Source organism: Protopterus annectens, chromosome 10.part0 (genome assembly GCF_019279795.1).
Source record: "Protopterus annectens isolate FY-2018-M chromosome 10.part0, PAN1.0, whole genome shotgun sequence".
NCBI lineage: Eukaryota > Metazoa > Chordata > Ceratodontiformes > Protopteridae > Protopterus > Protopterus annectens.
The window spans coordinates 348084154-348110424 of record NC_056744.1 but is presented as its reverse complement, the minus strand read 5'-3'; the positions used below and the strand labels follow the sequence as shown (position 1 = coordinate 348110424).

At 42.6% G+C, this 26271-nt stretch overlaps 1 protein-coding gene across 4 annotated transcripts in view; it reads right to left on the bottom strand.

Moving 5' to 3' along the window:
- The window catches only part of VAMP4 (vesicle associated membrane protein 4), a 641282-nt gene that overhangs the window by 14009 nt on the left and 601002 nt on the right, over positions 1-26271 (bottom strand). For all 4 annotated transcript variants that reach the window (XM_044085250.1, XM_044085251.1, XR_006366637.1 and 1 more), the window contains exons 6-7: positions 20965-21044; positions 19387-19438 (exon numbers count right to left, since the gene is read on the bottom strand). In XM_044085250.1, the coding sequence (XP_043941185.1) occupies positions 19387-19438; positions 20965-21044 (132 nt within the window). The remainder of the gene's footprint in view (positions 1-19386; positions 19439-20964; positions 21045-26271) is intronic.

Sequence of the window (26271 nt, the reverse complement as noted above, 5' to 3'; positions counted from 1 at the left end):
TGCATAGTCATACCCTTCGGGAAAAACAAGGTTACCCCTAGCTACCATATAGGTGGCAATCCACTGATCACAGAAGAAGTTATCAGGGACCTGGGGACCCAGGTTGACAGTAGCCTTTCATTCGACACTCATATTGCTAAAGTAGTTAGGAAGACCTTCTACATTGCCCACCTTATCATGAAGGGATTCACATCTAGATCAAGGGAGGTCATAGTCTCCCTATACTCATCACTCATCAGACCAATGATTGAGTACAATGGCCCATTCAGAATGTATCTGACCCGACACTTGCAGCAGCTGGAGAGGCCACAAAGTTCCTCACCAAAAGGATAAAGGGTCTCAAAATCTGTCTTATGCTGCCCGACTGAAAGAACTCCAGCTATATTCAGTTGCTTACCGCTTGCTCAGAGGTGACCTGTGCCTGACATACAAGGCCATGTCAAACCCAGATTTGATGAACATGCTTCATCTCAAAAAATCTAGATCCCTCAGAGCCACAAGGGCGGGAGACTTAAACCTCGACACGGTTATTAATAGGATGTCCTGGAGGGATAGATTCATCACCCAAAGACTCCCTATGCTGTGGAACAAAATCCCGGTATATGTGAGGCAGAGCACCTCGCTGGCCTTGTTCAAGAGGAATCTTGACCAATGGATGGGAGATCGCAGATACACCCCAGGGGTTACCTCAGTGTCACTGCTCGACAGAGGCACAGCAAAATAATGGGCATAGTTTCTCCAAACTAAAGGGGTGGCGTAAGCCACAAAACTATGGGCTAGGCTTGTAAATGCCCTCGGGCAGATAGCCTAGTATGAACCTATGAACCTATGAATGGTCGACAGCAGGCTGTCCTCTGGCAGAACAAACTCTCTAACCTTCTACCTAACACCCTTGGAGTACCACAAGGCTCTATACTAGGGCCCTTGCTGTTCTCCATCTTCATTAATGACGTTTATACTGTCATCCCAAAAGTCAGCTGTATCCAATATGCTGATGACTCTACTCTGATTTGCTCAGCCACATCTCCAGCAGAGTTACGGTCAGCTACCCAGACCACCTTTAATACAATAGAAAACTGACTTTCTGAACATCGTCTGATCCTAAATCCCAAAAAATCTAAAATGCTGTTATTTTCACCAACACGTAGGTCTACCGCTTTCACCTTTACCATAAAATCAAATGATGGCACAATAATCTCCCCTGACCCCTCTACAAAACTATTAAGTGTCATCATAGACAATAATCTAAAATTTGACCTACATGTTAACCAAACTATCAAAACCATCAATAAAAAACTAGGGTCACTTTACAGAATAAAAGCCTTCCTAACCCCTCCAGCTAAAATTGCCATAGCTCGCTCTCACCTTCTTTCAACCCTTCTGTATGCATGCCCTCTACTCTCGAATTTAAACAAGACTGTCCTTAACAAACTCTCAGTTTGCTACAACCACATTGCCAGGTTTGCCACTGGGCTGCCTTTTAGGACGCATCATTGCATCAATCTAAATCAGCTTGGGTGGCTTGAACTACCCAGCCTAATCCAGTATAACCAACTGATTATGGCCTATAAAATCCTCTATAATCCGGACAATACTCCTGCACTTAAAAATATTATCACCCCCTATAACAATCCTAGACCGCTTCGAACCTTTAACAACCTACTAATTCAGACTAGCAAAATTAATAACACAGCCGGTGATTCTCTCTTTGCAAACTCTGTAAGTAGATCCTGGAACTCTCTTCCAGCTGACATTACCTTACTTTCCACCTTAGGTCAATTTAAAACTAGACTCAAACAACATTTGTCACTTAACTGGCTATGTCAATGTATCAAGCCTGGCTAACTCTCTCTAGAATGTGTAAAAATCTGTTAACCAGTTTACTGTGTAATTTAATTTAATCCTGACTTAACGCTCAGGATTAACTGTAACTTGTGGAAAGTACAGTTTTGTACCTACCATAAATGTAGATGTTCGAGGATCCACATTGCTGCAGTCCTAACTATTGGGGTAGTCCGCTGTCCAGTCGGCCCAAATACCAAAGTATATGGCTGACGTCGGTCAGGGCGCATTAGACTGACGTCAGTACGTCAGGGTACTAATGCGCATGACCGACGTCATATCCTCAGTCTTTTCTTGCCCCAGATGTCAGAAGACCCTAAAAAGATAAGGCCAAAACCAAAAACTCCAAACATACCTGCACCAAAAATATGTACAATATATACAAAAATACCAGAATATAACCTCACCTACACAACCACCCCTAAACACAGAGGGAAGGAGGGAGGGTAAATTGGACTGCAGCAATGTGGATCCTCGAACATCTACATTTATGGTAGGTACAAAACTGTACTATGTTCTTCATTCCACATTGCTGCAGTCCTAACTATTGGGTAGAATCCCAAAGCAGAGGTAAGGGAGGCTGGCAAATCATAAGGAAGCAGGAGCTGACAACATGCCTTGCAAAATAGCTGTGGCAAAACCAGCCCTAGACTTAGAGTAGAGAGGAAGGTGATAATGCTTAGAGAAAGTATGCACTGAACTCCAAGTAGCTGCCTCCAAAATATCCTTAGTTGCCACCCCCTTAGAAATGCTGTTGAAGTGGCAGTAGCCCTAGTGGAATGAGGCCTAATCCCAGCTGGAATCGCCTTGCCATGATGGGAATAACAAAATGCAATGCAAAACCCAATCCACCTAGAAATGGTTTGTTTTGACACAGGCTTGCCCTGCGAACTCAAAGCAAAAGAAACAAACAACTGCTGAGACTGCCTAAAATCCTTAGTCCTGCTTAAATAATAACGCAATTGCCTGTGTACATCTAAAGTGTGCAAAATCTTTTCCCCTTTATTTTGGGGATCTGCATAAAAAGTAGGCAAATGAATAGTTTGGTTTAAAGCCACACTAGAAACCACCTTAGGCATAAAGGAAGGATTAGTGCGTAATGATACCCTATCCTTATGAAAATCAAAAAGGCTCTACCGCCATAAGGGCCTGCAACTCAGAAACCCTTCTTGCAGAAGTAATGGCCAACAAAAAGCAGTCTTCCATGACAAGTATTTCAATTCAGCAGTAGCCGAGGCTCAAAAGGTTGTAGAGTAAGTTTCTCCAACACAAAATTGAGATCCCAAGCAGGAGTAGGAGCTCTACGTGGGGGTCTTATATTCTTTGCCCCTCTAAGAAATTGCTTGAACAAAGGATGCGAAAACAATGGTGGGTCACAATCATAGTGAGCTGAAATTGCTGCAGCATGAATCTTAATGGAAGAGAAAGACAAACCTTTGTCCAATAACTCAGTAAGATATTGAAGAGCCACACTCAAATTAGGCTCAGAAATCTCCAAATTGTTTGCTGCACTCCAAAATAAAAATCTCTTCCATTTTTCTGTACACTTTCCTTGTACTAGGTCTTCTGGCTTCCATAATCACATTTAAAACTTGTTGAGGAAGTTGAGACCTGCTGTGTTTCAAAACAGAATATGCCAGGCTGTTAGATGAAGAGAGTGTAGCTTGACATTGAGCAGGTGACCGTCCCTCTGAGACAACAGGTGTGGAATCAAAGGTAAAGGCCATGGAGGCTTCCTTACCAGACTCCTCAGTAATGGGTACCAGTGTTGCCGAGGCCAATCTGGAGCTATTAAAATCATCCTTGGCTTGTCTTGTCTGACCTTCAGGAGCACCTTTGGGAGAAGAGGCAGAGGTGGAAAGGCATACACATGAAGATTTTTCCAACTGAAAGAAAGAGCATCCACTTTCCAAGCTGTGTGATGAAACCTCTTTGTGCAAAACTTTGGCAGCTGGTGGTTTAGTGGAGATGCGAACAGATCTATGTCTGGAGTTCCCCATGACACTGTCAATTTTCGAAATACATGAAGATCCAGTTTCCACTCGTGGGGATCCATGATTTGTCTGCTTAACACATTTGCTAAGGAGTTCTGTGCTCCTGGCAGAAACCTTGCCTGAAGAGTTAGTTGCAAGCTGAGCGCAGTCTCCCATAAAATCATTGCTTGCCTGCACAACGGGTAAGAATGTGTTCCCCTTGTTTGTTGATGTACCACATGACAGTTGTGTTGTCTGTTAGAATCAACACCTGCCCTGGAAGAAGTAACTCCTTGAAAGCCATTAATGCAAACTGGACTGCTAACATCTCTTTCATGTTGATATGTAGATGCTGTAGTCTGGCAGGCCACTTGTCTTGTATCCACTTTCCATTTAGATGAGCTCCCAAGCAATGTCTGAGGCATCTGTCGTTAGAATCTGACTCGCCTCTGGCCGGGTCACAGAGAGTCCCTTGTTTAGGTGACATTCCTGAGCCCACCACATAAATTCCTTTTGAATGCAAGGTATTATTTGAATGACAGTGTCCAAATCCTGGCAGTGCTGTGTCCATACATTTTTGAGATACCATTGCAGCTTCCTCATATGCAGTTTGGCATTGGGAAGCACCAGAATACAAGATGCCATGAACCCTAAGGCTTGAAGGACTGTCCTTGCAGTCAGCCCGGACTGAAGAGATAGGTGATGGAAGTAACTGGAAAGATTCTGTTGTTTGTCCGGGGTTAAAAGGCCATCTGGGCTGCTGTATTCAGTCTCACACCCAGAAAGCACATGTCTTGAGAGGGTACTAGACTGGACTTTATTTCGTTCACAGAATACCCTAGGCATCTTAGCACTGCTATCACATATTCCAAATGCTGTAAAGGTCTTCCTTTTCTTGAGCCAGAATCAGGCAGTCGCCCAAGTAAGGATAGATTTGAATTCCTTTTAGGCTGAAGTAAGCTAGCACTGGAGCCAGAACCTTTGTGAATACTCTGGGCAGTAGATAAGCCAAAGGGCAATGCAGAGAACTGATAATGAGAATTTCCAGCTCGAAAACGCAGATACTTCCTGCAACTTAGTCTGATAGGCACATGAAGGTAAGCTTCCTTGAGATCTAAAGTTACCATCCAGTGATCTTTGCCCAGCAGAGGTAAAAGCTGTTGTAACGTCAACATTTTGAACTTGGGAATGTCCAGATAAGTGTTGAGGAGAGATAAATCCAAAATTGGTCTCCACGTGTTCCCCTTCTTGGTACTAGGAACAGGCGAGAATAAAATCCTAGGCCCCTTTCTGGCACAGGAACTGGCTGAATGGCCCCTATTTGGAGCAACAGAGAAATTTGCTTGTGAGCCTCTTTTCTTTGTAGAGGAGGAATGTCTGGCATGCCTTTGAAAGGAGGCAAGGTATGGAAATAAAACCTGTAACCGTGGTGAATGATATCCAGAACCCATCTGTCTTGGGTAATTAAATCCCAATTTTCTTTGAAAAGAGACAGCCTTCCTCCCAAAGGTGCTGCCAGGCGAGAATGTACTGGCAGCTGAAAAGGCAGGTCATTGGGTCTGTTTACGAAAGGACTGACCCCTGCCCTCACCAGAAGTCTGAGCAGGTGAACTCCTGTTCTAGGCCTAAAAGAACCTTGAGCTCTGCCCCTACCACGTCTAGACCTACCCCTAGACTGGGAATCATAAGCAGGATATGTCCATCCCTTAGTAGGCCAATTTCTACTAAACTGGAGGCTGCACCTGCAAAAATCCTTAACAGTTTGCATAGACTTAGCCTTGTCCTCCATTTTCTTTAAAACTGCTTCCACAGGCGAACCAAACAACACATCAGACTGTAAAGGAGCATCCAAAATCCTTGTCTTAACATGCTCAGCTAAATTCTGATCCCTCAACCAGGCGTGCCTACGAAGAACAGAACCAGTGGCAGCCACCCTCGAGGAGGCCTGCACAGCATCAAAACCACACTGCAAGGAATGCTTACCCACCTGTTCAGACACATGAACTAAATCCTGCAACTCTTTACACTCAATACCTTCAGCCAGAGCATCCACCTTAGACTTCAATTGTGAAAGGAGATAATTCTGATATTTTAACATGTGAAACTGACAATTCAACGCCCTCATGGCTAAAGTGGAAGAAGTATACACTTTCTTTCCCCATCTATCTAAAGCCCTTGCCTCTTTATCAGGAGGAACAGGATTTTTAACAACAGAAGCCTTCACACCTTTAGGCCCCTGAGAGACAGTTTCGGGTCTGCCCTAGGACTCTTAAAAAGATACTTATGGGCTTCAGGCACCCTATAGTACCTATCTGGTTTAACTGGGGCAGGAGGCAAAGAATCAGGATTCAGGAAGCCTCTGCAAAACATCTTCTACCACATTCAGAACAGGAGGTATAGCTAAAGGCCTATGCTGGGGTAAAGACAAGAATTCCCTAAGCCTCTTCCTGGAATCAGAGAAATCTTGACCTTCCCATTTAAAATGCTCCCTCATGGAATGCAGAGTCTCTGAAAATGAAAAATCCTCAGGAGGCGAAGCTGAAGGAGTAGAATCATCTACATCAGAATCAGAATAAGGAGGAAACTCCTGCAAGTCTTCAGCCGAAGACTCAGAAGCCTCCGAACATTGCTCAAAACTCTCAAACTCAGGCTCCACCCTAGGCCTCTTATCAGGAGGGGGCATAGAACCTCTAATCATAGTAATCAAATCCTCTGCCATTTTTAGCATATGCTTCTTAGGCAAAGACCCTGAAACACTCGGAGAAACCCCCACTGAAGCTAAACTAGGCCTGCCTCTTAAAGAAGCCTTTGAAACAGAAGGGGAGGCCCTAACCACCTTAGGAAGAGAGGGAAGAACAGCCACCTGAGAAGCCCCTTCAGCCTGGCCTACTTCCTGAGAGGACACATCCTGTAACAGTAAAGTCTCTCCCTGAGACTCCAAAGAAACTCCTGGCAGAACCTCCGGCTCCACTGAGGCTTCTAAAGAACCGACGTCCGGGACTGTCGGTTCTTCCACTCTAGGCTTTGCTGCTTTGTCCTTGCGCTTTTTGGCCGAAGCCGGCGTCGGAGCATCCGACGGCATTTTATAATTACAACGCTTCCCAAAAACTAACCTGGCACAGTCTAACCTTCTCTTAATAGTGCGTTTGTTAAACCTAGCACAAGAACGGCATCCAACAACGTCGTGCTCAGGCCCTAAACAAGGTATACACAAAGTATGGTAATCCCTATGAGGTATCTGTTTCCCACAAGAAATACAGTTATTCACTTTTTCTGACATCCGGTTAAATACTGAGGCAAGAAAAAACAAAATATTCCCCAACAGGGTACTTAGCCAACTTTGATTCGGTCTGAAACTCTGACTTCAGAAACTTTCAGAACGCCAACCTGCACTCGCAAAACTGCTTCTGCATCGGACCATGTGGCAAAAAAGACTGAGGATATGACGTCGGTCATGCGCATTAGTACCCTGACGTACTGACATCAGTCTAATGCGCCCTGACCGACGTCAGCCATATACTTTGGTATTCGGGCCGACTGGACAGCGGACTACCCCAATAGTTAGGACTGCAGCAATGTGGAATGAAGAACATCTTGTTTAACTTGCTTACTTATATTGTTGTGTCTTTCGGCTTTTCCCGGTTAGGGGTCACCACAGCGGAACTCCGGTCCGCTAATGATTGGTAGTTGATTTTTACGTGCCGAGTTACCAGCCCTGAAGCACAACCTTCAACGAAGGTACGCCCATTCACGCATGCCTCCACGCAGAAGACGCTCTAGCTGAGAATCGAACCGGACAGCGTCTTACTGTGAGATGACAATGCTACTGCAGCACCACCACCGCAACTTGCTTACTTGTGTAATCTCTGTAAATAGTCTGTTTGTAATATGTAATGCTGGCATTATGTAATGCTGTATCTGCTTACCCTTGGAGCTTTTCTCCCTGGGCCTCCGCTGAAAATGGACATGCATCCAGTCGGACTATCCCGGTCAACAAATATAAAATAAAATAAAATAAAAAATAAATAAATAACCAGGAGGAGATGGTTCACTTAGAGACAGCCAAACCCAATGTCCTAGGATGAAAGGAACGAAAAGATGATCAGACTTCTGAACAGCCTCAGTTTTATCCAAATAGTACCGGAGCTGTCTGTGCAAATCCGAGGTATGCAGGACCCTCTCACTAGCAGACTGAGGAGAAGGGAAAAAGGAAGGGAGTTGTACCGATTGATTCAAGGACAATTCATTTACTACCTTGGACATAAAAGAAGGATTAGTATGAAGGGACACCTGTCCCTGTGAAAAACCATAAAAGCAGGAATGGCCATAAGGGCCTGGAGCTCAGACACCTTTCAAGCAGAAGTAAAAACCAGAAACAAAACAGTCTTCCAGGTACAATGCTGTAAAGAAGCATAATCTGTAGGCTCAAAGGGAGCCTGAATCAGTTTTTCCAGCCCAATATTAAGGTCCCATGCAGGAGGAACAGGTCTCCTTGGAGGCCTAATACGCAGGACGCCTTTAAGAAATTGTTTGACCTCAAACTGAGAAGCCAAAGGAGGACTCAAGGGCAGAGAAGAAGAAATGGCTGACAAATGGGCATCCACAGAAGAATAGGCCATTGTGAAAGTAGCAGACTCCAAGTCAGACTGTCAACCAGTCAAGAGTAGAGTCCCACAGGGATTGGTCCTGGGTTGTCTGTTTGGCATCTACTTCTCATAAGTCCAGGCCAACATGGAGGGACTCTGGCTGACCAAGTTCGACAACAACTGCAACCTGGGAGCCATTATTAACTCCACAAGTGATGGAGACATCCTACAAAAAAGACTCACTGAGACCAACGACTGGTGTCGAAACCATGGCTTTAAGCTTAATGCCAAAAAAACTCAGTTCCCACTAATTACCACATTGATGGTAGCCCACTGAAAATGGAAGGCATTGGATGAAATCTGGGGACACAGGTTGACAGCAACCTCTCCTTCGACCACCATATTGCCACTGTGGTCAGAAAGTCCTTCTATGTGGCACATCTCATTACCAAGGGTTTTGCATCCAGGAAGAAAGGGGTCATCTTGAAACTGAAAAGTTTGATATTTTATGCCTATCTGAAACTTGGTTAAAACCCTCAATTAAAGACATAGAAATTACCCCACCTGGTTATAGCATTACTAGACTTGATCGCATTAACAAGAAAGGAGGTGGGGTAGCCATCCTGCATAAAGCAAATCTAAAATTGATTTCCCAAGACTTTACTCTTACTACAAATCCTTGTGCGGAAGTTATTTGCTCTAAAATACAACTCAATACCAATAAAGCCATTAACATCATCTGTGCATATCTCCCCCCAGGAAACAACATCAATACCCTTGAAGATATACTCTACCAACTCTCTATCAAACTTCCACAGGAAACTCTAGTCCTAGGTGACTTTAATATAGATTGGCACACCTGTAATAATACTAACCCTACCTCTCATATCAGCCTCTCTGGCTTCAAACAACTTATCAATAGCCCCACTAGAATCAATAAAACAAACAATAAAGCTACTACCTTAGACTGGATTCTGACAAATACTCCCAGCAAACCTACCAAACAGGCATCCTTCCTGACAACCTTAGTGACCACTCACTTACCTTTATCATAAGAAGCAAAACAAACCTAACCTTACCTACAACTTTTAGGACTCTTCACTCAAAAAAACATTTTAACCCTGATCAGTTTCAAGCTGAACTATTCCAATGTCATTGGGCGCCACTAAAACATCTCCCACTCAACATAGCTGTAGAACAGTTCAACTCAACCTTCCTAGCAATACTTAATCAACACGCCCAAGTCGAACCATTAGAACTAAAACTAAAACTGCTCCCTGGCTAACCTCAGATACAAAACAAAAATTGCCCTCAGAAATAAATCTTGGCATAAGTGGCTCCACCAAAAGTCAAATAGACCACCAAAAGTTTAGAGAGCTTAGAAATAGTACTAAAAAGCCATCCTAACCGACAAAAGAACTATTACTTTCAACTTCAAAAACACCAAAATGAACCTAAAAATTCTGGTAGTATTAATAGTCTCCTGACCCCAGGCCAAATAATTACACCAAACCCCCAGGATTCTGACCCTGACAATCCCACAATAACAGCTAATAACTTTAATTCCTTCTTCACTAATTCTATACAAACTCTAGCCAACCAACTATCTCCTGATACTTCTCAACTATCTCCTAATACCTTCATAAATACTATTCCTCCCCTTCACCTACAACCTGTATCTACCTCTTATATACAATCTCTCATTCAAAAACTCAAACCTACCACCCCTTCTGCAGACAAACTTCCTGCTGAATTCCTGCAACTATCAGCAAAGGCCATAGCTTACCCTGTCTCCATCTTAATAAACAGATCAATAAAAGAAGGTATTTTCCCTGCAATCTGGAAAATATCTCATATCATACCCCTCCATAAAGGAGGTAAATCTTATGACTACTCCAACTATCGTCCCATAGCTCTTTTATCCCCCTTAGCTAAAATCACAGAAAAATGCATACATAAACAACTGCTCAACCACCTCCTCAAGAATGGCCTTCTGGCTGACACACAACATGGTTTTAGACCTGATCACAGTACTACTACAGCTCTTCTCTCCTTCACCAACACTATTAACTTAAACCGCAACAACAATAAACTTACATCCTCACTTTTCATAGACCTTTCAAAAGCCTTTGACATGGTTAATCACACACTTCTCATGCACACTCTAAAATCTCTGGCCTTGGAGCCTTCTTCCCTTACCTGGTTTTCTTCCTATCTTGCTAATCGTCAGCAAGCTGTACTCTGGAAAAATTCTCTCTCTACTCTCCTTCCCATATCTTTAGGAGTACCTCAAGGGTCTATCCTAGGCCCTCTTCTCTTTTCTATCTTTATTAATGACCTTCAATCATCTCTTCCTAATACTACCTGCGTACAATATGCAGATGACTCCACTATAATCTGTACTGCCACTTCTCATACTGAACTCCAGTTTCAAACACAATCAGCCTTCTCAACTGTTGAACAGTGGTTCTCCAACCGCTGTCTACTCCTTAACCCCAAAAAAACTAAATTATTACTCTTCTCACCCACCCGTAAATCTACTTTGACAAACTTCTGTATTACTTCAACTGACAACACAGTAATCTCTCCTGACTCCTCAACCAAACTTCTTGGTGTTATTATCGATAATAATCTCAACTATGATTGCCATATCAACACTACAATAAAAGCTGTTAATAAAAAGATTGGATCCCTGTACAGAATAAAGCCCTTCCTCACACCTGAAGCTAGGATAACCTTAGCCCAAACACACCTTCTCTCTACCCTTCTGTATGCTTCATCTATTTACACTAATCTCTCCAAAAGTACCCTTAAGAAACTTACTACATCTTACCACAATATTGCCCGCTTTGCCACCTCCTCCCATTTCAGAACACATCACTGTATAAACCTAAAGCAACTACACTGGCTGGAACTCCCTAACAAGCTCATCTTTCAACAACTCTTAATAGCTTACAAAATTCTACACCAACCTTCTAAAACACCAGCTCTTTCCAACCTCCTGACTCCTTATATCAACCTGAAACAACTACGCTCCTCTGATAAGTCACTTGTTAATAGTACCAAAATTATGAATTCAGCAGGCAATTCCCTTTTCTCTAACTCAATAGGCAAAATATGGAACAATCTTCCATCCACTCTGTCCTCGTTGCCTACTCTTCAACTATTTAAGAAACAACTTTCCATACACCTCAATAAATTCTGGCTTTGCTCTTGTACCAACCCAGACTAGCCTGTAGACACCCTCCTATTTGTTATAAACCCTTTCAACCACTTCGTTTTCATCTTTTACTTCAACTGAGTTATCATCTCTTTGTTGTAAATATTACTTAACTCACAAAAAAAAAAAAAAAAAAAAAAAAAAAAAACCCAACATTTTTGTGTTTAGATATTATATTGTTTTGCTAGTTCTAACCTATGACCTCACTTAATTAGTTAAGATATTTTAATATTTGTACTTACATTTCTTCCCTTTCTATAACACAATTGTATTTCCTATAACTGTTTCAATCCTCTGGAGCTTTTCTCCCCGGGCCTCCACTGAAAATGGACATTAATCCAGCTGGACTAGCCCGGTCAACAAATGTAAAATAAAATAAATAAATAAAATAAATCTCTTTCTCTCTACTCTTCCCTCATTAGACCAGTCATTGAGTATAATGCCCCATTTGGCATGTACCTCAGTAAACAACTGAAACAGCTGAAAAGGCCACAAAAGTACCTCACAAAGAGGACCTAGGACTTAAACACATGCCCTACATGGACAGACTCAAACTCCAGCTTTTCTCGGTCTCATATCGTCTATTAAGAGGCGATCTCTGTTTGACTTACAAAGCCATGTCTGACCCAGCCCTGTTAGAAATGTTACATCGAAAGAAATTCCAGTCCCTCCACACCAGACGTTCCAGAGGCCTCAACCTCATTACCACAATCAGCAGGACATGCTGGAGGGACAGGTCCATAACCTAGAGACTGCCCATGCTCTGGAATAGACCTCCCATACATATCAAGCACAGCACCTCACTGGCCCTTTCAAGAGAAGACTTGATGAGTGGATGGGAAAGAGAAAGTTCACCCCAGGGATCACTCTCAGTGGCTCTACTTGATAGAGGCACCGGGAACTAACTGCGGCATGATGCCAGGGCACTTCTATGGACTAGGCTTGTAAAGGCTCCAGGGTCATTGGCCTAATACACACCTATGACCATATGAACAACTCACACAAATAAGACAGGAATAAAAGGGATCCCCACTGAAAAAGGGCCCTGGTTATGAGTAGGGCACTAGACAGAAAATATTTTACACTTGGACATGTAAGATTATCTGGTTGAGGATTTCCTTGCCTTCTGTAAAACCCTGAGCACATCCTCAGAAAAGACGTGTCGGAAAGGGTTCAAAACCCTATCACCCACAGTGTCATTTGAAGCGTGGACAAGCGAGGATGGATGAGAGACCCCAGGTCCTGTATGAGGAGGTCCAACCAGTGAGGTAACATGTGGTGATTGCCCCTGGTCAGATGCATTTTGAGGGGAATCAATGCTGTCTTGGCCAAAAGGAAGTCACTAGCAAGATTAGCTGAATTTTCTGCAGGACTCTTTGAAGTAGAGGAACAGGAAGGAAAGAAAGAAACATCCCCTTCCAAGAAAAAGAAAGGGCATCCATCTTCCATGCCAGATGGCATGGCACTCTGGAAAAGAATAGAGGAACCTGCCTGCTTAGAGGGAAGGCAAAAAGATCTACCTGAGGAACAACCGACTGATGGAAAATGTCCAGAAACACGTCTCTGTGAAGCATCCCATTTCTGAGCCTGTGTTTTGGACCTGCTCAGAGTCTGCCACTAGATTGTGCGTTGAAGGAAAGCATACTGCCTGAAGAGTTAACTGATAACTGAGGGTCACCTACCAAACCTGAACAGATATCCTGCAAGGGGGGGGGGGGGTAAGAGTTTGGCCTCCCTGCTTGTTGACATACTACATTCACTGTAGTGTTGTTTGTGCACATCTTCAAGGGGACTGTCAATAAAAAGAAGTGAAAAGCTAGAAGGGCCAGAATCAGAACCCTTATCTCTCTGATGCTGATATGGTCTGACTTCTGAGGGGGGGTGCCAGAGACCCAGGTGACCAAAAGAAGCCCTCCACCCTATGTCTGAGGCATCAGTGAACAGTTCTTGAGAAGGTCCTGGAGGCTGAAAGGGTAGGATTGGGTTGAGAGCAAACTATTTACTCCACCACACAAATTCCTTCTTTAGACAGGGAAGGAGAGGTGCAGTGAAATCCAGGGGATGACAATGCTGCAGGCACACCGACCTGAGGTAACACTGAAGCTTCTGCACATGCAGTCTAGCAAGAGGGGGCACTGGAATAGAAGAGGACAACTCCCAGGGCCCAAAGAAACACCATGACTGGCATGGCAGTCAGAGGAAGACGAGACTGAAATAAGGTGGTCAATGACAAAGCTTTTGGAAGTGGAACAGAGGCCAAAATTAGCACTATCTGAATCCTGCATCCCAGATACACATGATCCTGAGAAGGAGTCAGGATGGACATTTGGAAGTTGATAGTGAACCATAGACTTTGAAGAGGAGAGATAGTGAAACTCCAAATCCTGTAACAAGTGACTGGGAAAAGGCACCTGAAGCAATAGGTTGTCTAGATAAGGAAAAATCTGAATGTCTTGTAGCTTGCAGAAGGCAGTGATAGGAGCTAGGCATTTTGTGAATACCCTCGGGGCAGTAGAGATGGCAAAGGGCAAAGCAGAGAGATGAAAATGAAAGGAAGAAACTAAGAAACAGAAAAAGTTCCTGAAAAGAGGGTGAATAGGGATAAGAAGGTAAGCATCTTTCAGATCCCATGTCAAACCCAGATTTGATGAATATGCTTCACCTCAAAAAATCTAGATCCCTCAGAACCACAAGGGCGGGAGACTTAAACCTTGACACGGTTATAAATAGAACGTGCTGGAGGGACAGATTCATCACCCAGAGACTCCCTATGCTGTAGAACAAAATCCCGGTACATGTGAGGCAGAGCACCTCGCTGGCCTTGTTCAAGAGGAATCTTGACCAATGGATGGGAGATCGCAGATATACCCCATGGATTACTTCAGTGTCACTGCTTGACAGAGGCACAGAAAAATGATAGGCATAGTTTTTATTCAAACTAAAGGGGTGGCGAAAGCCACATAACTATGGGCTAGGCTTATAAATGCCCTTGGGCAGATAGCCTAGTATGAACCTATGAACCTAAGACACCAGAAAAGCCTGGGGTAGTAAAAGAGGAAACAAGGTCTGAAGAGTAAGCTTCTGAAAAGAAGGGACCTTGAGAAAGATGTTGAGCAGGAAGAGATCCTTTTGAGGAGCTACAAACATCCTGGAATAAAAACTCTTTCCCACTCCGGAAGGGGGTAATAGGTTGAATGGTTCCTTCGCACACTAGGGACACTATAACCTCTGGGAAACGAGGAAGTTGCTCTAGAAGAGGTTGAGGTATCCTTGAAAAAGGAGAGAGAGACTTCCATACCATGAAGCAATCCTGATGATTGATAGAAAGAACCCAAAAGTCTGAAGTGATGAGATGACAATTTGGAACACAAACGGAAAGCCGCAGGGACAAAGGAGTCTGCTGTAAGAGAAGGTGGGGGGACCGTCAAAAAAGCTTTCTCTCGAACAGACTACAACAGGTCAGCAGCAGCACTCCCAAAAATATGTTTACTATCCAAAGGAGCATCTAACAACCTGGTCTTAATGTCCTCTGGCAGAGGCTGGAGAAGAAGCCAAGAATAACCCCTCATGACAGACTCAAAAGCTGCAGCCCTGGAAGAGGCATCAGCAGCATCATAGCTACACCTAATAGAATAGCAAGCCACTTGAGAAGCAGAACCTAAAATTGGTAAGATACAAGATTTGCCTTCAGAATCAGAGAGGTCAGAAATAACCTGGCATGCCTGAGCAATCAAGGCCAGAGCATACCTGGTACGTGGGTCTGGTAATTAACAGCCCTAAATGTCAAAGTAGATGCAATGTAAGCTTTTTTACCAATCCTCTCCATTGCTCTACTATCTTTATCAAGAGGCAAAAGTTTGGAAGAAGGTAAGAGCTTAGAAGGTTTGTCAGAACAGACTGCCATCATAGCAGGATCAGCAGAAGGACATTTAAATAAAAACAGACAATCCTCAGGAATCTTACAGAACCTATCAGGTTTCTTATGGCAAGAGGCTTAGAATCAGTTGATTTGGAAGCAGCAATGAAAGTATCTAACAAGGAAGTGAACACAGGAGGAACTGCCAATGGTTTAGGAGTATCCACCTGATGCAACTCATAATATCTCTTTTGAATATCAGACACCTGAGAAGAATCCCACTTAAAGTATTCCATCATCCTATCAATTGTGTCCCCAAGGACAATTCCTCAAAAGGAGACCAGGGCTAACAGACTCCTCATCAGCACAATAAACCATAGGTGAAGGCATCCGTGAAGAACAGCGCAAAGGCCCCTCATTAGACACCGAATCCTCATCTAAGAAATCTGGTTTCCTAATCCATTTAGAAGGGGTAGAGTTCCAAGGAGAAGCAGGCACAGAAACCCCATGAGTTGGCTTCAAGGCCATCAATGCAGAAAACAAACTCTTAATAAACTTTTGCCATTCACTTTGAGGATCCCTAGGACGGAATGAAAGATGCTTAGTTTTTTTGTCTTTTCTTGGATAGGACATCAACCCTAACAAATACCAGCAGTTCTGGCCCTTGGCGAGATTCAATAAGAGAACCCAGAACCTCCTCCCTGATCAAATTCAGTAGAATCCCTCGAGGACCCTCTGATATAATCAACTGCGATTCCCCCTCGACATCCAGAGCAGATACCTGGAAAGCCTCAGAGGACATGCAAAAAGATGGATCTATCTCGGCCTCAGACAGGGTCACGGCAGAAGAGTGAGATGTAGACGCTGAACAACCTACTGAGCTATTACCCACTTCTAGATGGACGTCTGCTGGAGGCTGGACAGCTAAAGAATCCGCCCAAGACTTCTTGGCCTTCTTATCTAGTAGGAGTACCTCAGGGTTAAAGGATTCTACCATGGTACCTTGGGCTAGTGGTTTAAGCCACTGGTTTTCAAGATAAATGGCCAGGGAAGACAAATGGCTTATGAGTGGTCTTAGGCACAAACTCCTTATGGATGGTACAAGATGTATGGTTGTCGGAAGCACCCAAAAAAAGGACACTGTTTGTGATGATCCTTATGGGGAATCTGCCTCCCACACTGGCATTTTCCCTTCTTGGATGACAAACTCTAGGTAGCAAACAGCCTTATCATTAGAGTGACCTTTCATCAAAGAGTTAGAATATTATCCACAACTGTACCATCTTCTTTGGGGAGGGTAACTAACTCATTTCATCTGGGTGGCATCCTGTGCAGCAAATAACCCTGTGAGCGAAGGTAATATGACAATCTCCTAAAAAAAGACAGATAAGACAGACAGCTTGATATTATGTGTGTCTGTGTGTGTATACATATATATATATATATATATATATATATATATATATATATATATATATATATATAGACACACACACGCACACACACTTCTCAAAATACTGAAATACTGATACCAATGATGGCTACATTTTGCCTGTATGAAAATCCACAATTATGGCTTTGTCCCAGCACAAATGCACCTCTGTTAGCATGCACAGCTTGATAGAACAGAAAAACTACATCTTCTGACTACTTTGACCACATCACACTTGGATTCATTCTGGCTCTGAGAGGGGAAGCAAATGATGCATCTTCAGGCCTGTGGCTCCAGTTTGAGGCTACCTGAGACTCATATCTGCCTATTCTTTTCCAGGAACTGTGTTGTCAGGGTCAGACAGTAACTTTTCTGCCTTCTCTAAGGGGATGAAGCAATGCAATCAATGTTAAAAAAAAACAAAACAAAACAGTAAGGGCAGAAAGCACTGCTACATCTACTGCAATATGGTTTAGACCATAAACTGATGTGAATGTTGGTGGCATTAAGGTCTGTAGGCTACCAGTAACAACCTCCTAACTTTAATGGTACTAACAGTTTACTGATCCTGCTACCATACACAGTCTACTGACCCTAACGCCACTGAAAGCCTACTGAATTTAATGACATCAAATGCCCAATCACCCTGGCACCAGTCAACTGAATGTAATGTGACGTATTAATGCTGCAGACATTCAAGTGATCCTAACGTCAGCTACAGCCTACTGGCTCTGAAGCCACAAATAGTCTATGGACTCTGTCACCTAGAGGCTAACGAACCTAGGCTGTAACTATCTAAACTATTTTTTGAGCTAGGATACACAATTTGAATTGCCTAGACACATTAAGGCACTGTTAAGTTTAATTCTTGTGCCTGCCAAAAAAAATCAATTACTACAAAATGGAAATCTGAGTCTAAACCATCTGTACTTGAAGAAGTGCATATTGCAACAGAGATAAAGCAAATGAAAGAGGGATTTTTAGAAAAGGGCAGGAGCAAATTACATAGAAATAAATGGAAATTGCGAGAAAAATACATGCAGAATAATGTGCAGGAGGAGGAGCAGGAGGAGGTATAATGGAAGGCAGGAAGTGAGCAAATTAAGTAATGTTGGACGGGTGATGGTTATAAAGAAAGAAAATATGTGATGTTCAATCTATGTAAATTAAAAAAAATGTTAATATGGTTTGTTTTATTTTCTGTGAATGCATGTCTTAAGTGATGATATAATACAGGTGTCTAGTAAAAAACAGGCTAGTGAATCTGATGTCCCAGTTCACTGGCCATAGCTCCATAGCCAACACTTGCTAACATCACCTGCAATTCAAGGACCCTATCACCAACAGCTTGTTAATCCCTGCTACACCCCTTGCAGCTGTCACAACACTGTCAGAGGACATGAGCTTAGAGATGTGTCACTGTGCTATTGGAGGACATGAGCTTCAAGATGGGTCACTGTGCTATCGGAGGACATGAGCTTCGAGATGAGTCACTGTGCTATCACAGGACATGAGCTTCGAGATGTGTCACTGTGCTATTGGAGGACATGAGCTTCAAGATGGGTCACTGTGCTATCAGAGGACATGAGCTTCGAGATGAGTCACTGCACTATCGGAGGACATGAGCTTTGTGATGGGTCACTGCGCTATCGCAGGGCATGAGCTTCAAGAGGTGTCACTCCGCTATCAGAGGACATGAGCTTTGAACCAACTGACAGGTAAAACACAAACACAACAATAAATATCAAGAATGAAGAACAGGAAAGAGAAGATAATGGCTACAGGAAAGAGAAGACAATGGTCACAGGAAAGAGAAGATAACGGCTACAGGAAAGAGAAGACAATGGTTACAGGAAAGAGAAGATAATGGCTACAGGAAAGAGAAGACAATGGTCACAGGAAAGAGAAGATAATGGCTACAGGAAAGAGAAGACAATGGTTACAGGAAAGAGAAGACAATGGTCACAGGAAAGAGAAGACAATGGTCACAGGAAAGAGAAGATAATGGCTACAGGAAAGAGAAGACAATGGTCACAGGAAAGAGAAGATAATGGCTACAGGAAAGAGAAGAGAATGGTCACAGGAAAGAGAAGACAATGGTTACAGGAAAGAGAAGACAATGGTCACAGGAAAGAGAAGATAATGGCTACAGGAAAGAGAAGACAATGGTCACGAGAAAGAGAAGACAATGGTTACAGGAAAGAGAAGACAATGGTCACAGGAAAGAGAAGATAATGATTACAGGAAAGGGACGATAATGGCTACAATACTAGAAGCTGAAATGAAAGTAGAAAAAGCACAGCTTGTGAGTAAGCAGCCTGCAATAAACAGTGTTAAACTGGTGTACTACTGTCCACAAGGGGAAGGACTGCACACCCACAACTACACCCCACACACGTTTGAACACACAGTAGGAATTACAGTGAAAAAAAGGTAAAGATAACAACAAAGCAAAAAAAAAAACTTCCAGTGCTTACCGATAATTACTAACAGAAGAATAATGACAACCAATGACACGATTGCCTTCATCTGTAGGGAAAAAATATAATGCTCATCATTAAAACATTTGGGTGATGGACTCACGCATTACTTATATGAATATACACACACATTTGTGTGTATACTTATGTATCTGCAAACAATATGTTTATATATGTACATACACAGACACGCACATACGTACAAGTTACAAACACTATCCATGTGACTGCAGACCTAGTTATCACTCGCCAGCAACACAGAATGTACATCTGTTACTGGTTTTATACAGTTCGTAGAGTGTAAACATACGCTACATATACCGATGCTACGTTTACATATACCGATGCGTACAATTTACAACACTATCCATGTGACTGCATACCTAGTTATCACTCGCCAACAACACAGAATGTACATCTGTTTCTGGTTTTATACAGTTCATAGAGTGTAAACATACGTTTACATATGCACATACACTGACACGTACAAGTTACAAATACTATCCGTGTGATTGCAGACCTAGTTATCACCCACCAGCAACACACAATATACATCTGTTGCTGGTTTTATACAGTTTGTACAGTGGAGGCACCTTATTCTGAAACAGTCTGAGTAATCAGTACCAATAATTTTATGCTTTCATTGAATAGTCAAGCCTGCAATGTCATAAATATTACAAAAGCTTATTCATTTTTTAAAAAACTTTTAAGGAGTGAGAACATAATATCACTATACAGGCTCTGTTAAGTTTCAAAAGTCTACCATATGCCTCTTCAGCATGACTTCAGAAATTATTTTAATAAAATCAGTACCCACACCCCATGTTTAACTAAAATCTATCTTGAACTGATCTCGGAAGTTCACGGAAAGCACTAGGGTGCACTGCAGTACGACATCCAAGCAACTCATCACAAAATTCCTCAGCTTAGACTCATGGGCATACTTCATGTATGTGCTAAAACATTAGTGGTGTTTCATAAAAGTACCACCACTCACAAATCTTCCCAGTCAAATTAAACCGAACTGATGATTAGGAGAGGGAAAGTTCTCCTCCATATTTCTCCTTTCCCACTGTGTAAAGCAGGTCTTTAATTCTCTACTCATTTATTATTATTCCCATGGATTAAGCTGTGTAGTACAGTTTCCCATCACTGTTCCCTCACATTAAGCTAGAACTACAATTTGCTAATTCACAGCAACCAGCAATTTCGCTCTCAGGCATTTGTCTGACAATATACATTCTCTGCTGTTACAGTTCTGGGATTTTACAGCTAATGCATTTGCATCATTATGCACTGCATACATTGTTAAAGCATACATTCTCAGGTCTGCCACAGTAGACAGACACCTTAATGTCAGGTGGGAACACATGATTACCAAAATGCAAATGTGCACAAAACAAATAAACTGAAATGATCATGCAAGGCTATCAAACTGCTGTCTGTGTAATCAAACAATGAAAACTATTAATTAAAAAAAAAAAAAAAAAAATATATATATATATATATATATATATATATATATATATATACACACACACACACACATACGTGCAGACAACCTTGTGTACTTACTTTGCATTCCTTCCACCACATTTGCTGTCTCAGATGCTTTGCTCGGTTACTGAATGCTGTTGCACTGTCTGATAAGCTCTCTGTAAAACATAAATACATAAAAATAAATAAATAAATCTCCCAGACCCCTTCTTGTAAATGTTTCATCTCCCAAGCCCCTACTTACATTTGCCAAGAGTACCAGAATTGTCGGAGATTTGGGATGCATGGCTAGGCTTAAAAAGGCCCTTGTGGTCATTAGCCTAGTAAACACCTATGAACCAATGAATGCATGCATGAAATGAAGTTACTTAAAGACCAGCTCTTGTAAGATGCAACTGCTCTCAGCTCCACCTGGCTCTGGATTGACAAGGCTCAAAATATCAGACACTTAAGCCTATGCATATTTTTTATACCTTTTTTGTATATTTCCAGATCACACCCATACTTCATATGGCGTCCAGATTTTTTTTTGGGTCTGGCGTCTTTAACCAAGTGACTTATCAACTAATTATAGGCAGGATTAGAAAGTGCAAGGAGTTTTTAACAAAAGGACACAGAGTGTTAATCCAGGATGTCCTGCAGTAGAGAAATGAATCATTCTTATTCTTATTATTTTCATAACTGTTACTGGGGTACGGTGTGATATACTATGGTGGGAGATGGTCAGACTCTGTATCACTGTCCATTTATAATGCACCATACCGCAGATATCTCTAGTTGTTTGTTAGTAATTATGAAATTAAACAATAGCCCAAGCAACAGAGCCCTCCAAAGCAGAAACGCAAGCAACCTCCACCCCCAACACAACCCAAATTACACATAGCCCACAAACTCAGTGTGCCACTCAACCACAGCCCATAAGGCATAACATACCCAATACTCTAGTCATAGGTGACTCCACAGTCAGGCATACTGATGTTCCACTCACCAGGCTAGACAAGGAGAAAGTTACTGTCAGCTGCCTGTCAGGTGCCAGGATCCGCCACATAACGCACGCACTCAGGTCACTCCACAACAATTACAAATATGACTCTGTCATTGTCCATGTTGGTGTGAATGACCTGAGACATACCTCCCTGGACTACATGAAAAGAGACATGGAGGAGCTCTCCAATCTTATAGCCCAGGCAGGTATGACCCTAGCCCTGACTAGCATCCTGCAATCATCCAGAATGAAACCACAGTACAAGGACAAAATGATTGACTTCAACAATTGGCTAAGCTTCTGGTGTCATTCTAAGGGGATCCACATGATCGACAGACCACGTTGCTTTGCCAGAGATGGCCTGCACCTGTCACCCTTGGGATTCCGGACACTGGCTAAGGCTCTTGCCACCCCTATAGTGCCTTTTTTAGGCAAGGTTCAAATGACAAATTCACCACCAAAACAGGTACAAGCAAGCAAAATCTGAGGGTAATGCTACTCAATGCTAGAAGTCTAAATCTCAAAATGCACTCACTCGAGGTACTCCTTAAAATGGAGAACATCGACATCTGCGCAGCGTCACAGACCTGGTTCAAGGCTCCAGACAGCACCCCCTGCATTACCAAGCTATAATTCATACCACACCTTTCGGCCACCTAACCTGGACTGAAACACTAAAGGCGGAGGTGTGTCCATATTCATTAAGGATATCCACATCTCCAGGCTAGCTGCTCAGCATAATGCATCCGAGATTATCCAAGTGTAACTAACTCTGGGCAAGACCTCAATCCAAACTGCAGCTTGTTACAGATCCCCCACCCTGCCTCAGGATTCCCACTTCTCATTTCTTGATACACTGGAAAATATTAGGGTGCAACCCAACACCCTAACAATGGGCGATTTCAACTATCCCACCATTAACTAGGAAAACAACTCATGTTCCAACTCTTTTGCTCAACATTTTCTGGAATTCATAAATTCCAATGCCTTGGATCAATTTATCCACACCCCCGCCAGGGGCAGCAATATCCTAGACCTGGTCATTACCAACATTGGTGACCGGTGTTCCACACCAAAGGTCAATTCCTCGTTGGTCATATTCGACCACAAGCTAATCACCCTAGACATCCACATCCCGCCCCCACCCCCCACTAGGGAAACTACCGTAAAACATTTCTCCAAAGCCGACTTCATGCTTCTTAAAACAGAAGTGGCAAACTTCGCCACACCCATGCAGATGGACAATAGAGGTACGGCTGCTGAAACCTACACAAATGCACTTTATAAGCACTTACACGAGTGTATGGATCATGCTATCCCCAACAGAACCAAGATGCTATTCTCCAAAAAAATGAATCCAATTTGGTAGTCCCCTGCCATAAACAAACTCTACAACAGAAGAAAGAAACTGTTGCAAAAAAAAGTAAAATCCCATGATTGCAGAAACTTCCTGGTCAGCCTCAGTAAGAAGCTGAGATCCCTCATAAAATCCTCCAAAGCAAGTTACAAAAACAAAATCGCCACTGATTCTAAGGACAACCACAAAGCATTTTATAGCTATGTCAAGAATCTCAATGGCAACACTCAGATCTGCTCTGAGTTACAGCACAATGGCACTAAATATACAGAACCAACTGATATTGCCAATATCCTGGCAGACAGGTTCTGTGCTAACCTTATCCCCCTCTCACCCCCTAAAGAACCCATCTCTACACTGGAAGAATGCAACGTTCCTGTAATCACGGCTGCACAGATAAAAAATGCACTCTCCAAAGCCAAGAACACAGCACCCATGAGACCTGACAACATCCCAGGCTGCATTCTACACGAACTACAGAACAAATTGGCACCCCACCTAAGTACCATGTTCAATCATAGCCTCACCTCAGGCTTTGTGCCCACTGAATGGCACACAGCGATGGTTATCCCACTCCACAAAGGGGGAGCCAACACAGACCCCGGGAACTACCGCCCCATTAGCCTGACGAGCCTGGTCTGCAAGACCATGGAACGTATCATCATGGAACATATAAACAAAGACAATGGTAATCTCCAAACTCTGGACCCTACCCAGTTTGGGTTTGTAAAAGGCATATCATATTTCCTACACCTGACAGACTTCTTTGAAGCAGTCACCAAAGCTGTAGACGAGGGTAGGGTGGTTCACAGAGCCTATCTAGATGTCGCCAAGGCTTTCAACACCATCCCCCACTCTGGAATTATAGATAAACTCACTAAACTAGGTATAAATCCCTATGTCACAAGATGGGTTGCCAACTGGCTCACTGACAGAATCCACACTGTAAAAGTAGCAGACTCCAAATCCGACTTCAGACCAGTGACAAGTGGAGTACCACAGGGTTCAGTCCTGGGTCCTCTCCTGTTTGGTATCTACTTCTCTGAAGTAAAGGCTAACACAGAAGGTCTTTGGCTAACAAAGTTCGCAGATGACTGCAAACTGGGAGCCATAATCGAAACTGGACATCCTACAAAAGGGCCTCACTGAGACAGATGCCTGGTGTCAAAGCCATGGCCTCAAGCTCAATGCCAAGAAGTGCATTGTTATCCCCTTTGGTAAAAACTCTGTAGCCATGAACTACTACATAGGTGGTAGTCTGCTTAACACCGAAAATGTGATAAGAGACCTTAGGACACAGGTGGACAGTAGTGTCTCCTTTGATAATCACATCGCCACAGTAGTCAGGAAATCCTTCTATGTGGCACACCTCATCACAAAAGGTTTCTCATCCAGGAAAAAAAGAGGTCATTGTTCCCCTCTACCCGTCACTCATTAGACCCATTATAGAGTACAACGACCCTTTTGGTATGTACCTCACAAGACATCTAAAACAACTGAAAAGGCCGCATAAATACCTCATAAAGATAATTACCAGCCTCAAACAGATGCCCTACGCAGACCGTCTCAAAAAACTCCAGTTTACTCTGTCGCATATCACCTACTCAGAGGTGATCTCTGCCTAACATACAAAGCTATGTCAAACACAGAGCTGTTGGACATGCTCCACTTAAAGAAATCCCAGTCCCTCCGAGCTACACAGTCTAGGGACCTAAACCTGGTCACCACAATAAACAGAACATGCTGGAGGGATAGATTTCTGTCCCAGAGACTCTCCATACTCTGGAACAAACTACCTATCTACATCAAACAAAGCTCCTCATTAGCACTCTTCAAGAAAAATCTTGATAATTGGATGGGAAATAGGAAATTCACCCCGGGTATCACTTCTGTGGCTCTGCTCGACAGTGGCACAGGAAAATAATTTTCTTGGATGGCGAAAGCCAGGCTACCTTATTGGCTAGGCTTATATAGGCCCTAGGGCCAATAGCCTAGTACTTACCTATGAATCTATATATATTTATTACTTCAGAAAACAAGCAATTAAAAAACCACTACGAGACACAAAGCAAAACCTTAGATGTTGAAGAAAAATGTTATTTGATTTTGCAATGTACATTGCAAATATTGAGATATTCAGTGTTATTTATATTGCTAATTATACATTTAAGTATATGTTTTCAAATTTCTGTAAATATCTCAATAAATGTGTCTTGCTGTCCTGTAAAAGTCTGATTAACAAAAAGTGTTCTAACACTATATACCTAGGTTGTACAGTTTTTAAGAAACGACTGTGAAAGTTTAGGAAAAAATACATTTTGGATGTGTATGCATTTTAATATATTATAGTATCTGTGGAAAGTCTATGAATGCACTATTATCACTGTAAAGAAAGCATCTTACTAAAAGCACTGCCATTTACACAGTTTTAACAGCTTTTACTGTTCACAATCTATCGACATTTTTATCTAATGCCTTTTAAGTTTACTTTTCATAAAATGCTCTGGAATGCAAAATGAATGTAGGCTGCTAGAGGTGTGTCATTCCACGTCCCTAGGTGTTAATGAGTTAATAAGAAGGACAACTCCTACAGCATAATGAATAATGCTTGAGAATTAGCCAACGGTGAACGCCTATTCACCTGACCGAATTTCCACAGCTATGCCCTTCCCCAGAGTACAGCTGACCCCTCTAAGACACTTAGAATAAAAGAACAGCTAGTAATATAGTAACATTTTACTTATTTATTTATTTGTATAAGAGTAATCAGTAGTCTGCCTGTTGTTTCAACCAAGTAACATCCACCATACTGCAACAAGTACTCAAACTTGGATTTTTCTCTCTCCATTTACTAGCATTGTTAATTTCACTGCACTGTATTGTAATGATTTTGGTCTTTTTATGCTGTGATTCTGAAGATCTTTCCATGGCTGATGGCATCCCCAGAAAAGATCACCAAGTGCATCTACAGGAAACAATCCCACCTTCACATCATTCCTACACAGGTGACAGGCATCCAGTCTTGCCTTAAAAACAATGGGCT